Raw genomic sequence first — 14,077 nt, forward strand, 5'->3', positions numbered from 1 at the left:
ACCATAAATAAGTAGAATTTAGGTATGCTGTCAGAGTAAAAAGCCACCTTATTTATTAGCCACCACTTCCCCTCCCCCCAAGTACTCTTTATGCATGTAAGGTTTTTCACTGCTGGTTGCCCTTTTTCATTCTGTCTTTTCGTGGATGGGTGGAGACAATGAGAAGTTAATGATGGCCTTTAGCATTTGATTTGAGTCTGCAGCTGGATAAAGTGGTTAAAGTTCAGCGCTGACGAGTGACGATCGGGTCTCATTCGGAACCAGTTTAAGCCAGTTACAGGACTTGCTCAGCTGTTCCGGGCAATGCCCTACCCTGTCCTGGTGTGTGAGAACAGCCCAGCTCAGCCTTTCCTGACGTCTCATTGCATCAGCCAGAGGAGGAGTGGAGAGCAGGCGGGTGCTGTATAAACGCCAGCTGCCGGGATTGGCCGGGTTTCCTTTCCTCGAGTGCTCAAGCCGGTGATCAGGAAGACGGTGCCCTGCGAGTTCAGAGTATCACTCTAGGTAAGGAGGAGCCGGCAGCACTGCAAGTGCAAGATCATGGATTAAAGCATAGGCAAACTACGTGCCAAGGGCCCAAAAGTTTAGGGGGGCCGATGTCAGGTGTGTTCGGGATTCAGGAGGCTAGGATTAGCAAGAGTCTAGATTTATGTCGGGATTCTGAAATTGTGGAAACTGTGTTCTCAAACACAGAAGGATGGCTGAGTGAGAGAATAGTTTTCAGACTTTAGCCCACTATACAGCTCTATTGCTCCCCCCATGTAGTTTAGAATCTGTGGTAGGATCCATCCAATGGGAAGGAAGGGTTTTATTCACACAGGATGGATGGATGGAGGGACTGTCACTGAGCTACAAAGGGCTGTGTGGCGGAAACTGTGTTGTATGGGGTCCTTGAGAGAATCAATGAAACTTAAGTAGTGGGTGTTCTAGGGGAGGAGAGGAGAGGACAGAAGAATGGGGAAAAGTGTGAAAGGTGGTCTGCTGCAGACGAAAAGAGCTGGCAGGAAGTGCCGGATTTTTACGTGATAGTAGACGGACCTGGTGGGAGCAGGGGTATTGCCTGAATGAACACGTGAGGAGCGCAATTTTTGTGTGTTTCTTTGTCTCGTATGAATAAAGCCTCCCTTTGAAAATCTGGGCTGGAATGGAGGAATTCACTAGTACAAATGTACATGTACAAATACTAAGTGAAGGGAAAGGACGCTTTCAGCCCAGGAATTTACCATGTTAACTGTTAAATTATTTGGGCAAATTTCTTCTCAGCGATAGGTATTGTATAAAAATGCCAGTAAAAGATCGTGGCTAGAGAGCTCATTCCTCTCCTTTGTTCTAGGGGTCTTTTTGTTAACTCTGTATCGATACATTTGAGCAGCCAGCCAGCAGCACCCAACGTAAAATGAATTTTTGTTGTGTAATATTTGCAACGTTTTCCTGTATGTGGAGTATCTCATAAAATCATTTTTACATTAGATGTGGCCTAGTGAAAAAGCGATTGATTTCCTAAACGCCAAATTGGTTCATTTTGCTTGTAAGAAATTTTAATATTCAGTCTTAAAAGCGGGTGTATCCATTTCAAAATGGAAAAGCCTTTTGTTCTGAATGTGTGAGTGTGGATTTGGTTGTTATTATTGGGCATTTAATAAATCTACCTTTTGATAGGCCATACATAGAATCAAATTTCTCTATTACCTATTTCTGTACTTTCCACCTTTTGAAATGTGCAAGTTTTTTTTTCTCCCTCATGCTGATGAATTTTTCTCTATCTCTATCCAGATCAGCCACCATGTCTGTCTCGCACAGTTCCAAGCTTAACAAAGGAGTCCGGGAGCAGTATATGAAATTGCCCCAGTCAAAGAAGGTTCTGGTCACCTACGTATGGGTCGATGGAACTGGGGAGGGAGTTCGTTGCAAGACCAGAACCCTGGATAATGAACCCAAGTGTGTTCAAGGTAATACCTGGATTCCCCATGCTGGATGGATCTAGTCTTTGTGAGGGGCCTCTCTGCCTAAAAAGGAAACAGTAGGCTGGGTTTTGCATTGGTTCTTATAAAGAGTAATGTGAGCAAATAGAAAATGTATTCTACATGCCTCGGTCCACCCCCTCCCCCATGCATTTTTTTATGGTAAAATTGCCAGTGTGATATCTCCCCCCCCCCCTCCTTCACCTAAATCACTTACCAACTTTGAAAAAGATAAGTCTGAGGTCCCCTCATCCAACTTTAGAACAAACCTTCTTCTTGGATGATCCTCTAGGAGGGGGACATGGTTGTCATGTTATGAGGGTACCCCTCAGACTGTTATCCTTTTGTGCCACCCACCCAAATTACTCAGTTTTGAAAAGTATAAAAGCTTGATGCCCTACCCCTCAAGGACCCGGGGGGGGGGGGGGGGGGTGTCGCACAGACCAGCCCAGTATTAAGCCTCTTCTCCTGTATTTATTTCTGTTCTCTAATTTATAAATTTCCACAAAAATATTTATGGGGTATTGAGCAACCTAAAAAAAAGCATACAACAGTAAAAAATTAGAAAAATACCATAGATGATTATAAAAATGGGATAGAATTAAAATATAAAATATAACCAGTTATATTCTAATTAAATTCTTGTTGAAACAACTGTTAAGTATGTCTAGTAAACATGAGAAAATCTTTGGCTTCCAGTCTTGACAATTGAGATGCTGCACGTGAAAAAGGCTTGTGTGGCTCCTTCAGATTTGTTATTACTTATTCTTGGTGTACCGCTGTTACTGCATTGCAGATGAAAGTGGCTTACATTTAAAAATATAAGCAAGAAATGAAAAGAAACTTAAATATTTGATAGGAGAGGACAGTCTTGCCATCATACAAATAGAAGGGGAAAAAAAAGCCTCAAGTGTAATAACTGGAAACCCCAACTCCTGTTCCACGTAAGCCAAGCAAAATAAATGGGTCTTCAATATGGATTTTAAAATGGTAAAAAATGCTCCTTAAATGCTTTGGGAGACTGTTCATAGATGAAGAACCCATTGATAATCATTAAGAGAATATAGAGTCCTTCGGAGAACATATGGGACAGTTAAAGAGGCTAGATAACTAGGTGAATGATCACAAGAAGCCTTAAAGGTCAATAGCAATAGTTTATATTGAAAACTAAACTTGATAGGCATCCAATATAACGGAATTAAGAGCGGATGGTCATGATAACGTACGGGCTCGGCACAAGAAGCGAGCTGCAGTATTTTGCTATGTCCGCTTCTTATAGCAATGGAATAAGTATAAGAAATTCTTGAGAGGATTGTATTGTTTGAGATAACATGTGTTAAGTGCTTGGAAAGGTCCATGGGCCCCTGACATCTTAATGCCTTAAGAACTAATGTGAGCAGCTTAAGTTGATAACAGAGATTTTATACAGGAACCAACCTAATCCTCTCAAGGCTAGTTTTATATGGTGTCTCGGGCTGCGATCACTTGCAATTGCATAATCTAACCTCAATAAGACCAGTGTCTGAATGGTATAGACTCTTTATACTAAAATGTGATGGTGTGAAGCAAACCTTTCTATGAAGTGCACCAGTGGCATACTGTGGGCATCCAGCCCAGGGACCAATACTTACAATTACTTAAGAACATAACCATTGTCATACTGTGACAGACTGAAGGTCCTTCAAGCCCAGTATCCTGTTCCCAACACTGGCCAATTCGAGTCACAAGTACTGGCAAGATCCCAGAACAGTAAAACAGATTTTATTCTGCTTATCCTAGAAATAAGCAGTGGCTTTCCCCAAGTCCACCTTAATAATGGCAATTATCTAAACCTTTTTTAAACCCTGCTAAGCTAACTGCCCCCTTCAACATACACCACATAACAGAGGCCCCATAGTTGGGTATTTTTATTTTGTTTGATCTTCCAGCTCCTCCTCTGGCTGGCGCCTAGGACCATGTGTGCAGGAGGGGGGGGGGCACCAGCTGCACTGCATTGTTTCATGTAGTTCTTGTGGCTTGCACAGTGATAAGACAACCATCATGAGATGAATATAAACAAGAGATGCAAATACACAGCAGAACCCACAGTTTCCTAAATTCCTAGGTGATAAACCTTTCTGACCATCAGTCTCAGTAGGATCTCATACAAGAGCTTGTACTGACTTATTACACCAAAACCACATCCTAAGCATTGGACTCAATTTTTCTCTGTGCAGGATCTTGTGTAGAATGAAAGCAGGTGTTGAGGTTGTGAAGCAGTTGAGCACTGAAAGTTGCAGAACAGCCCTGCGTAGGCAACTAGTCTTATTTCCACTCTCCATTTTATTTCTAAAGAGGTTATTTTCTGAAGTTTTAGTAATCTCGTATGCTCTGTCTAACATTCTTTTATGAGTGTGTGTTGGACATTTTAGTCTGCATTTTGTAGATGAGATAGAAGCAGTAATTTATGTATTTTTTTATGTATTCCATTACCATTCAACCCAAACCCTTCTGTAACTAAATGTTTAACCTTTCCTCATTTCCACTATCCATGATGTATTGTAAGCCACATTGAGCCTGCAAAGAGGTGGGAAAATGTGGGATACAAATGCAATAAATAAATAAATTAAAATAAATAATTTGGAATTGCATTTTGGACTAACATTTTAGGGTTATCTCACTCCAGACATTCCAGAGTGGAACTTTGATGGCTCAAGCACATACCAAGCAGAAGGCTCCAACAGTGACATGTACTTGATCCCGGTCCAGATGTTTCGTGATCCTTTCTGTCTCGATCCAAACAAGCTGGTGATATGTGAGGTTCTGAAATACAACAGGAAACCTGCAGGTAAGAAATCTATTGCTCCTTGTGCAGACTTCAAGTGGCACATTTGGTTTGTAAGTTTTGACCCATGACATATTTTTATTATGTTTCTTCCAGAAACCAATTTGAGACACACCTGTAATAAGATAATGGACATGGTGGCAGATAACCATGTCTGGTTTGGTATGGAGCAGGAATATACTTTACTAGGGATCAATGGACACCCGTATGGCTGGCCAGAGAATGGCTTTCCTGGACCACAGGGTAAGAAATCACTCCCCCTGTTTAAATTTAGGAGAAACAAGAGAGACTAATTCTAGGTTCATTGCTGGGTACTTTGACAATAGTCCTTCCATCAGTCTAGCTACCTGATGGACTCAAGGATTTAAAACCTGTGTACTCAGTACCAGTTCTTCAATTAAATCTCTGTTCCCACTGTTCATTTATAACCCTTTATAGTTATACGATTATCCTTCAAAATTTTTTTCTTTTTATCACCGGGGAAAAGACCTCAGTGGCTTTAATGGCCCAATATCCCAGGCATTAAGAAAGCCTCACAATATTACCATCATCATTGGTGTAAAAGAAACCCTTATTTTAATTTACCCCATATAAATAATTTATTATAATTCTTGTTTCTTCAGTGTGTGCAAAGCAAAAACACTTATGTTTCCCATAAAACTCTGTTTGATTTGTACAAAGCAAAGGTACACTTGTCTTATTCATAAAGCTTTATTCCAACCCTGTCAGATGCTAAACCTGAATTTGTTTTTTCCCCAATATACATCAGAACTGAACATTATTTCTAGATCTTTTCAGTACAGTCAGACCCATCAAATGTATTTCGAGAGTACTTTCAAATTGTCTGCATTCAAAGACTGTGTGTGAAAGCAGACATGTTTGTAATATGGTCTTTGAACCCTATTGAATGTACAGAGTACATAATCCCTTGCCCCCCCCCCCTTTTTTTTTTTTTTTTTACTGTGTGGGTAGAAGTTTTGCATATACATTTTGTAATTTTTTCTCTCCCAATCACCCGAATGTACCCTGGGACCACCACCTTTTGGTGTGGCTAAATGTTGCAAACATCACCTAGACCTTTATCCATTTGGGGGTGGACAGTGATTTTCATTCCCAGCCCTTATAAATGCATCCATTGGTGGAATACCAATTACTTAGCAGTTTGAAAGTGGTGTGAGGCATGTTGGGGTGATAGAGCTAGCTCAGATAGTAACATAGTAGATGACGGCAGAAAAAGACCTGCACGGTCCATCCAGTCTGCCCAATAAGACAACTCATACGTGCTGCTTTTTGTGTATACCCTACTTTGATTTGTACCTGTGCTCTTCAGGGCACAGACCGTATAAGTCTGTCCAGCACTATCCCTGCCTCCCAACCACCAGCCCCGCCTCCCGATCTCGACTAAGCTCCTGAGGATCCATTCCTTCTGCACAGGATTCCTTTATGCTTATCCCACGCATGTTTGAATTCCGTTACCGTTTTCATTTCCACCACCTCCCGCGGGAGGGCATTCCAAGCATCCACTACTCTCTCTCCGTGAAAAAATACTTCCTGACATTTTTCTTGAGTCTGCCCCCCTTCAAGAAAAATGTCAGGAAGATTTTTGATGACCACCAGCACAGCAGCAGCATAGTTGATTTTTTAACTATTAAAGGTAGTATGGTAAGGGTTTTTCAATGTGGATCTTTTTTTTTTTTTTTTTCATCAAATATTACAAATTTGAAAGAGGGTGTCTTAATGAATCTACATACATACACTCTGTTCACTAAACTATTGAAGATAGTCATGTTTATTACATTGTGGAAGCCCTGATTACTTTTAAATTATTGATGGGGTATACAGGATTGGTATCCCCAGTCCATATAAGCTGCATTAGCTGAACTCTAGTATAAGAGAGTTAGCTGCTTGTGTGTGGGCTCATGTACTGTCAACTATATATAAAACAATTCCCAAACTATCTAAGAGTACCCCAGTAAATCTGGTTTTCAGGATATCCACAATGAATATGCATGAGAGTAGCATACAGTCCAGGCTGCACATGCAAGTGTCTCATGCATAGTCACTGCAGATATCCTGAGTACTGCTGTAGGACAGGCTTGGGATCTATTGAATTAAACTACCAGTCTTTTTTTTTTTTTTTTTTTTCCTGGTTTGCTTTAGATTTTCTGTAGAGTTTCTTGCTTGAATTGTAGTCTATGGCTTAATCCCTGGGTTTGATGAGACTTCCACATCTGGGCTTTGTGTGATCTGTTGCTCATGTGAGCAGAACACACATTAGCTATGAGTAATTTAAAGCCAGAGTGGGGCCTCCTGTGTAAATGAGTCTTGGCTTTTAATCTTTCACCGGGTGGTTACCTTCTCCTTGGTAACCTCTAGCACAGAGGCTACTCTGTGCTGAGCATTCTCCTGGTGTCCTAGGATAAGACCACTCATAAAGCAGTGGGTATGATTTAGGCATGTCCAGGAAGCAGTGAATAATGTTAATCTAAGAATTTGTTTAAAAGATATTATGTAACCTAAGCCAAGTTTTCCATTTTTTTATTTTTATTTTTTAGAAGTCTTTATTGAACATTGTTAATTCTGAACATAGCGTACCTAACACATTCACAATACAAATTTGCACATAGCAATGTGCCAGTTACATAACACAGAATACACAATTAAGTTTGCCGTGCATAATCAAATACAGAATATACTTCAACTTTTTGATTATGTTTTATAAGTGACCTCCCATTCTCTGCCTCTCTCCCCCCTCAACCAAGTTTTCCATTTTAACTAGTTTCTGACATATTAGCTTCTGCCTTGTTATGGCTAAGCCTTTGCATTTCCCCCAGGTCTGAATGTCAAATTTAGCTCTAAAAGTTGTGCAAGCAGAATTCAGGGTATATTTAGCCAATCCAGTTTGCTGACCCTTCTTGGTGGCATGGGACCTTATGCTTTGGCAGTATAGTAACTGTTCAGATGAAGGGAGGGGTGGGGGGGGGGGTACGTTTGAGGTAGAATCTTGCAGCTGGGCAACATATCCTTGGTATAAAAAGAAGCAACTGGGCAGAATGGATTGGTCACTTGGTCTTTTTATGCTGTCATCTGCTGTTTATCAGTATTTAATACATAAGAAGGGCAGTGAACTGTTTTCTTCCTCTGCTAATGTTGAATTCATGCTCTCCATCTTGCACCTAGGTCCCTATTACTGTGGTGTCGGTGCTGACAAGGTATATGGGAGGGACATTGTGGAATCGCATTATAAAGCATGTCTCTATGCTGGTGTGAAAATCTGCGGCACCAATGCAGAGGTCATGCCCTCTCAGGTTTGTACTGGGGGAGAGATTGTTTCCTTTCTTTTTAGTTTGATCTTGTCGTTGGCCTTTTGGTCCTTCCATGCATCCAAGATTAGAGGTCTCCACTTTGTTTTATTTAAAACAGTGGTTAACAAACATTCGGTGTCTGTGACCCCATTATCATGGCCACAAAGTATGCAGCCTCTGAAGGCACAGGCCAATGTCCTCTCTATGGAGGGCCCACCCAGGTTGCAATCTTGCACAGATTTTGCAGACCCATTTGGGAAGCCCTGATTTACATTTGCAGTATGTGTGTTTTTCTAAAACCATTCAATGCAGTTTATAAAAATACTCAAATCTTTAAAATACATAACAAACCTTATAGAAATTGCATTTCTTATATAAAACACTTTATTCTAAATCAGGGTTATCAGAACTCCAGGCCTTTTATGTATGTATGCCTGCAACTTGTATATTGGAGAGGTGGTACAAGTGCAAAGCCGGTTTGGTTTTCAGAATATCCAGGATGAAATTTTATGAAGGATTTTGTTACACAGTGACTCCTAGAACTGCTTAGTTTGAATTTTGAAACCCAATCCTGCTTTACAGGCCTCAATCTACTAATTGGTATCCTTGCTCTGAATGAAAAGAGAACATATGGTTTTCAGAAGTACTTGAAAGTCAGTGCTTCATAGATGCACTAGACTCTCCATGTGACCACTTGGGGCCAGCAGCATAGGAAGTCATTATTGTGATGATTCTTATAGGAACCTGGTCAAGGGCATAGTGAATGGAGTTCGGTTTCTGGTTCATTTCTCATCCAGCCCTTGGATGGCTCTAGGCCAATGGTTCTCAGCCCAGACACATCCAGTCAGGTTTTCAGCATCTCTACAATGGATATGTGTATGGGAGATTTTTCATGCACTGCTTTCATTGTACAGACCCTAAAAATCAGATTGGGTGACTGTGTCTCAAGGACTGGGTTGAGAAGCCCTGCTCTAGGCAAAGAATAGAAGGGATGCTGCAGCACTGGATACCCAAACTCATGGGATTATGTAGTGATAGTCATCCTGGATAAGGGTTCCATCTTTGCTGCCAGTATCCAAAGCGTGCTCTAAAGTTGGACGGAATATTGTCCTGGAAGAGGCACTCTGATACTCTTCTAGCAGACAGTGCCACTGGCTGTTCATCTCTTCCCCAACCCCCCTCAACACAAATTTCACACATGCTAGTACTCTCCTTTTCTGAAATCTAGCGTCATAGCATTAACTGTTAGGGATAATGCTGACTTTTTTTGGTGGTTTTTTCTTCCCTCTGTTTAGTGGGAGTTCCAGGTTGGCCCATGTGAAGGGATTGAAATGGGTGATCACCTCTGGATGGCCAGGTTTATCTTGCACAGGGTTTGTGAAGACTTCGGTGTCATAGCCACATTAGATCCCAAGCCAATGACTGGCCACTGGAATGGAGCTGGGTGTCACACCAACTATAGCACAGAAGCCATGAGGAGGGAAGGTGGCCTTAAGTAAGTATTCTTTTATGGATCTAATATTTAAGAAATAAGACCAAGATTCAGGATTGTGATCACAAACCTCAAAAACTGAGTTACCTTCTCTGTCCCAGCAGTGCAGGGGGAACCAGGGAAGGTAAGGGCCCACTTACAGCCATTCTTGTATTTTTTGAAGTGGGTCTGAGGGGGCCCTTTCTGATATTTAGCTTGGTCTCCCTACCCTGGTATTTTCCCTGTTTATATAAAGGTCTGGGAACCTGATTTCCAGCCTTGATCGTGTTCCAGATTTGTGCTTGCTTGCTTGTACAGAGGTAATAGAGGCTCTTGTAATTGCTGTTTGTATGGAAGGGTCAAAGCACTACTGGATGAGGTAAAAGTTCAGGGTCTGTGTTGATCCAGGCTCTTGGTGTAAACATGTTGCTGGAAGATTAGGATTGATTATCTTATCAAGCTAACTTTGTCTTGCCTTGGTCAGCTGGTTTTCTCTTGTGTTCAGGCTGTCAGCAGATACAGGGCCAAACCTCATTTTAATAACCTCTGAACTCTATTAGTGGGGTTCATCAATAGACTGCTTCAACCAGAGAGTGAAAATGGGAAGAATAGCACACACTTAAATATATTTTCTCTTGATGGAAATCTAAAGTTAAGACTCTCAATTCAGTCCTTGGGACACACCTATCCATTCAGGACACCCAAAATGAGTATGCATGAGAGAGGTTTGCATAATGGAGGTAGGGCATGAAAAACTACCTCGTGGATAATCATTGTGGTTATTGTGAAAACCTGACTGGCCAAGTATGTCCTGAGGACTGGGTTGAGAAGCCCTGAGTTAAGATGACAGTGGTCAGAATGTGGTCTCTATTCTTTGAGTCATATAAATTCCAGAAAGGCAGCTGCAGTCAATTATTTCTTTAAACTCAGTGTCAGTACCATGGTACAAGCTGTATCTGTTTTTGTCTGGGGAAGAGCAACTGCTCCTGTTAATTGCTAATATGCTGCCCCCAAGAGTTGATGAGAAATTATCAGCAATAAATTTACTTTGGTCTTCATAATCTACACATTAATTCCTTTGAATGTAACCTGTTCCATTTTTTTTTTTAATCTTTAGACACATTGAAGATGCAATTGAAAAACTGAGCAAGAGACACGACTACCACATTTGTGTTTATGACCCCCGGGGGGGCAAAGACAACTCCAGGAGACTGACTGGACGCCATGAGACCTCCAACATTCACGAATTCTCTGCTGGTGTGGCCAACCGTGGTGCCAGCATCCGCATCCCTCGCCAGGTTGGCCAGGAAGGCTTTGGATACTTTGAGGACCGCCGGCCAGCTGCTAACTGTGACCCCTATGCAGTCACAGAAGCACTGGTAAGGACCACCATCCTGAATGAGACCAGCAGTGAAACAAAGGACTACACCAACAACTAGGAAAGCTATTTCCTTTCCTCTTAACTTCCATCCATCTCCATTTTCTCTGACTTTCTCCCTCACCTGTTAACGATCTTTTTTTTTTATTAAGCCACGAGCTGAAATATGCCATTCGGTTTTTGCCTGTAGGCTCATACAGACGTGGTGCCAATGGGTAGCTGGGTGTGGCTCCCCATACTTAAATATTCTAGTGCCTGCCCAGAAATGTGTTCCTACTGGGAGATTACAGAGGGCCAAATTGGTCTGAACTTAATTTATCTCTGTGAAGAACTTGAGTTGGTGATGGAACTTTCTCAGCTTTACTGTGTTCATGAGCCCATGGCTCACTGGCATCCTGCTGATAGGGCAATACAAACAATGCTGACAACTCTCCACAAATTGAAACATTTATTGACTGTTTTCTCTCAAGAGTTTGTCTGGGCTATTTGGGTTGGGGAAGAGTCTTTTATGTTAGGGAGACAGCTCAGTACCCTAGTCTCTGACTGACTTAGTGGGCCTTTTTACTTCATTTGACACAGAACTGGAGGGATACCCCCTCTGATGCATACCCCCAAGCTGCGGTTAGCTGGTGAGGTTGTTGCCACCATGCAAGACTTCCCACATTTATATAGATATCCATTTCAGTTGTAGGATATCTACCATGCACATTTTCTCTGCATTTACCGAGTTTACAATGTATGTACGTTTTGTTTTATTTTTATTGTAGTGTGAAAATCTGAATGGCTATGGGGGGGTCACCAAGACAGGTTATGGAAACCCTGAGGTAGAGTTTTCAAACACAAACATAGCCAACATAGCCTTCTTCAATTTTTAGTTTTCAGGTTATCCTTTTTTAAGGCATGGGGCTGTTTAGGTCAGTTATGAATGAGAATACACGGCGTTATAATTTTTTTTTTCTCTGATCATTGTTTTCAGCAGCAGAGTGGGTGGTTAAAGGCACTGAGCTGAGGTTAGGTTTGTTGTATACAGGTCTACTAAACCACCCTCTTGAGTTGCAGTGCTCCTGATAGCCTCAGAAACCACAGCTGTCTGTGCCCTGTTCTGACATTAATATCACACTGCCACAAAGCAAAACATGGGGGAGGAAACTCTCTTGTTATGGCTACTTGCCTTATGTAGAAGTGGAGACCTCCTAATATGCTAGGAAAAAGATTGGTCTGTCACAAGCTAGACAACATTAGGATTGACAGGAAAAAAAACTGCTAGGTGAAAAAGCTGAGTCGGCAAAGGGGAAAAACTTCTTATCTTTTAGTTGTTTTTGTCTGCTTGCACACTGTCTCCTTGACCTGACAGGGTAAAAATGTAGTACTGTGAAACCCCCTCCCAGCTAAGATTGCTGCATACTACCCCCTCCATAAGAGGTCTATTGCTGATCTGCTCTTCAAAGGCAAAACTACTTCAGCTCCACAAAGGCTAGTAGAAGGTGAGAACTTCCCCAGGTCCATTTTGAATATATTTATTCTTGACTTTATACTTTTTTTAAAAACTAAAAAAAAAAAACGGTCTGTAAACAATGTTAGAAATCTATTTTTTGTATCTGTGTTTTAATAAATTGTGTTTGTTTTTAACTGGCCTGAAATTTGAATTTCTAAAACTTTAACGCTGGTACATACATAACCCACTTGAGCTTGAGAGAAGGCTTAGGACTTTGGTTTTTCATGCAGTGCTTCTGAATACCATTCAAAAAAAAAAGTGGGGAAAGTACTTCTACAATAATCCAAAGTGAAGCAAAGAGTGGAAGAGAGAGTTCCAAGAACTACCAGAAGTCCCAAAGGTTCAAATAAAATTTTATTCTCCAATAAAAATAAGACACCATCCAGACCCTACATGGGCTGCCCTTCAGTTGCTGACTTTGTTGCTTAATGCTGACATTTTGGTTATCCTCCATATTGCTTTTTGTCTGTCCATCAAGGTGTGACCCCTGAAGAAGGCACAGTGCTAAAACATGTTGTGTAGGGTCTGGATGGTGGGTTTTTTTTTTTTTTTTAGAATAAAGCTTTTATTTGAAGATTTTGGACTTCTGGTAGTTCTTGGAACTATCTCTTTCACTCTTTGCTTTGGTTCTGAATACCATTTCATTGGTATTAGTGAGTGGGGATTATTTAACAGTGTACAAAACCCCCAAGGTGAGGTTCTGTCTCTTATCTCCCCACACACACAACTGATGGAGGAAACGTATAGAGCATGCTTGAAGAGGTGCCATACAATAAAAGCTAAAAAAAAAAAAAATTTTCAGAAAATGCTTACCCACACTTCAAAGGCTTCTTAGGCCATTTATGTGTCTTTTGAAGTTCTATTCAATTCTATTTTTTTTTCTAGTTCTCACAACACCTCTTCTGGACTGAGTAGAACAGTTCCAGAGAAGGAGAGATCTTCATTGGTAAGAATTTGCTGGGAAATTGTTTCTAAACGTGGGGAAACGTAGACTTAGAATTAAATAGGTAAACTCTTGGACCTTATTTTTGAGTTACTCTGCGTACTTGGCCAAGGAGTTTAAGGAATAGTTTTTCTTAGCATATAAAGTCTCTGTTACAATTCCATAGGCTGGCATTTAAGGGAGCTTTTTGACAGTTGCTATAGTATCGTTATAAAACACAGCTAATACGCACAGAAAGCCTCAGTTTAGACTTTATTGGTCCCTTTAACCAATTAGGAGGCTACAAATTTAATTAGGGCATCTCTATCAGCCAGTAATTCGCTGAAAGAAATAGCATTAGATCAATAGAGGGAGACCTAATAATAACATTGAAACAATAATGATATATGCTATGCTAATATTTAGTTTTTAACTAGAAAGGGGACTTATATATTCCCATTAGCAACTTAAGAAATCACCACTAATAAGATATAGGCAGCAGTCCAGCAGCAAGATGGGGGGGGGGGGGGCAATTTAGTCTTTTTACTGAGTATCACATATCTGATTATCTCCCAGTTGGTGAGAAGTCATATGTGTGTGTTTGGTACAAGTCAGGGAATGGGTCCAATCTCTGGAGGCTAGAATAGCAGATCTGGAGGAGCTGAGGCAGGCAGTGGTTTATAGAGGAGATCTACAGGGACACAGTAGGTGGGTGGCTGCT

General features: G+C 41.1%; 1 protein-coding gene across 3 annotated transcripts; it reads left to right on the plus strand.

The window, feature by feature from the left end:
• Nucleotides 1-266: 266 nt before the first annotated feature.
• LOC115472713 (glutamine synthetase) lies at nt 267-12,568 on the plus strand. 3 transcript variants are annotated; one of them, XM_030207078.1, is made up of 7 exons: nt 267-504; nt 1,774-1,949; nt 4,627-4,788; nt 4,882-5,028; nt 7,966-8,093; nt 9,386-9,585; nt 10,679-12,568. In XM_030207078.1, the coding sequence occupies exons 2-7, from the start codon at nt 1,784-1,786 to the stop codon at nt 10,998-11,000; spliced, it is 1,125 nt and encodes a 374-aa protein (XP_030062938.1). In that variant the 5' UTR covers nt 267-504; nt 1,774-1,783; the 3' UTR covers nt 11,001-12,568. The 3 variants fall into 3 exon arrangements, with proteins under 3 accessions (XP_030062938.1, XP_030062939.1, XP_030062936.1); XM_030207079.1 differs by lacking the exon at nt 267-504 and adding an exon at nt 527-603; XM_030207076.1 differs by lacking the exon at nt 267-504 and adding an exon at nt 935-1,072.
• Nucleotides 12,569-14,077: the final 1,509 nt, after the last annotated feature.

The sequence above is a fragment of the Microcaecilia unicolor genome, chromosome 6 (genome assembly GCF_901765095.1).
Source record: "Microcaecilia unicolor chromosome 6, aMicUni1.1, whole genome shotgun sequence".
In the NCBI taxonomy this organism is placed as follows: Eukaryota; Metazoa; Chordata; class Amphibia; order Gymnophiona; family Siphonopidae; genus Microcaecilia; species Microcaecilia unicolor.

Excerpts from the sequence above, each read along its gene's own strand:
- LOC115472713 (XM_030207076.1), top strand. Across the intron at positions 1,950-4,626 it reads TGAACCCAAGTGTGTTCAAG|ACATTCCAGAGTGGAACTTT; the intron begins GTAATACCTGGA and ends ATCTCACTCCAG. Across the intron at positions 9,586-10,678 it reads AGGAGGGAAGGTGGCCTTAA|ACACATTGAAGATGCAATTG; the intron begins GTAAGTATTCTT and ends TTTAATCTTTAG.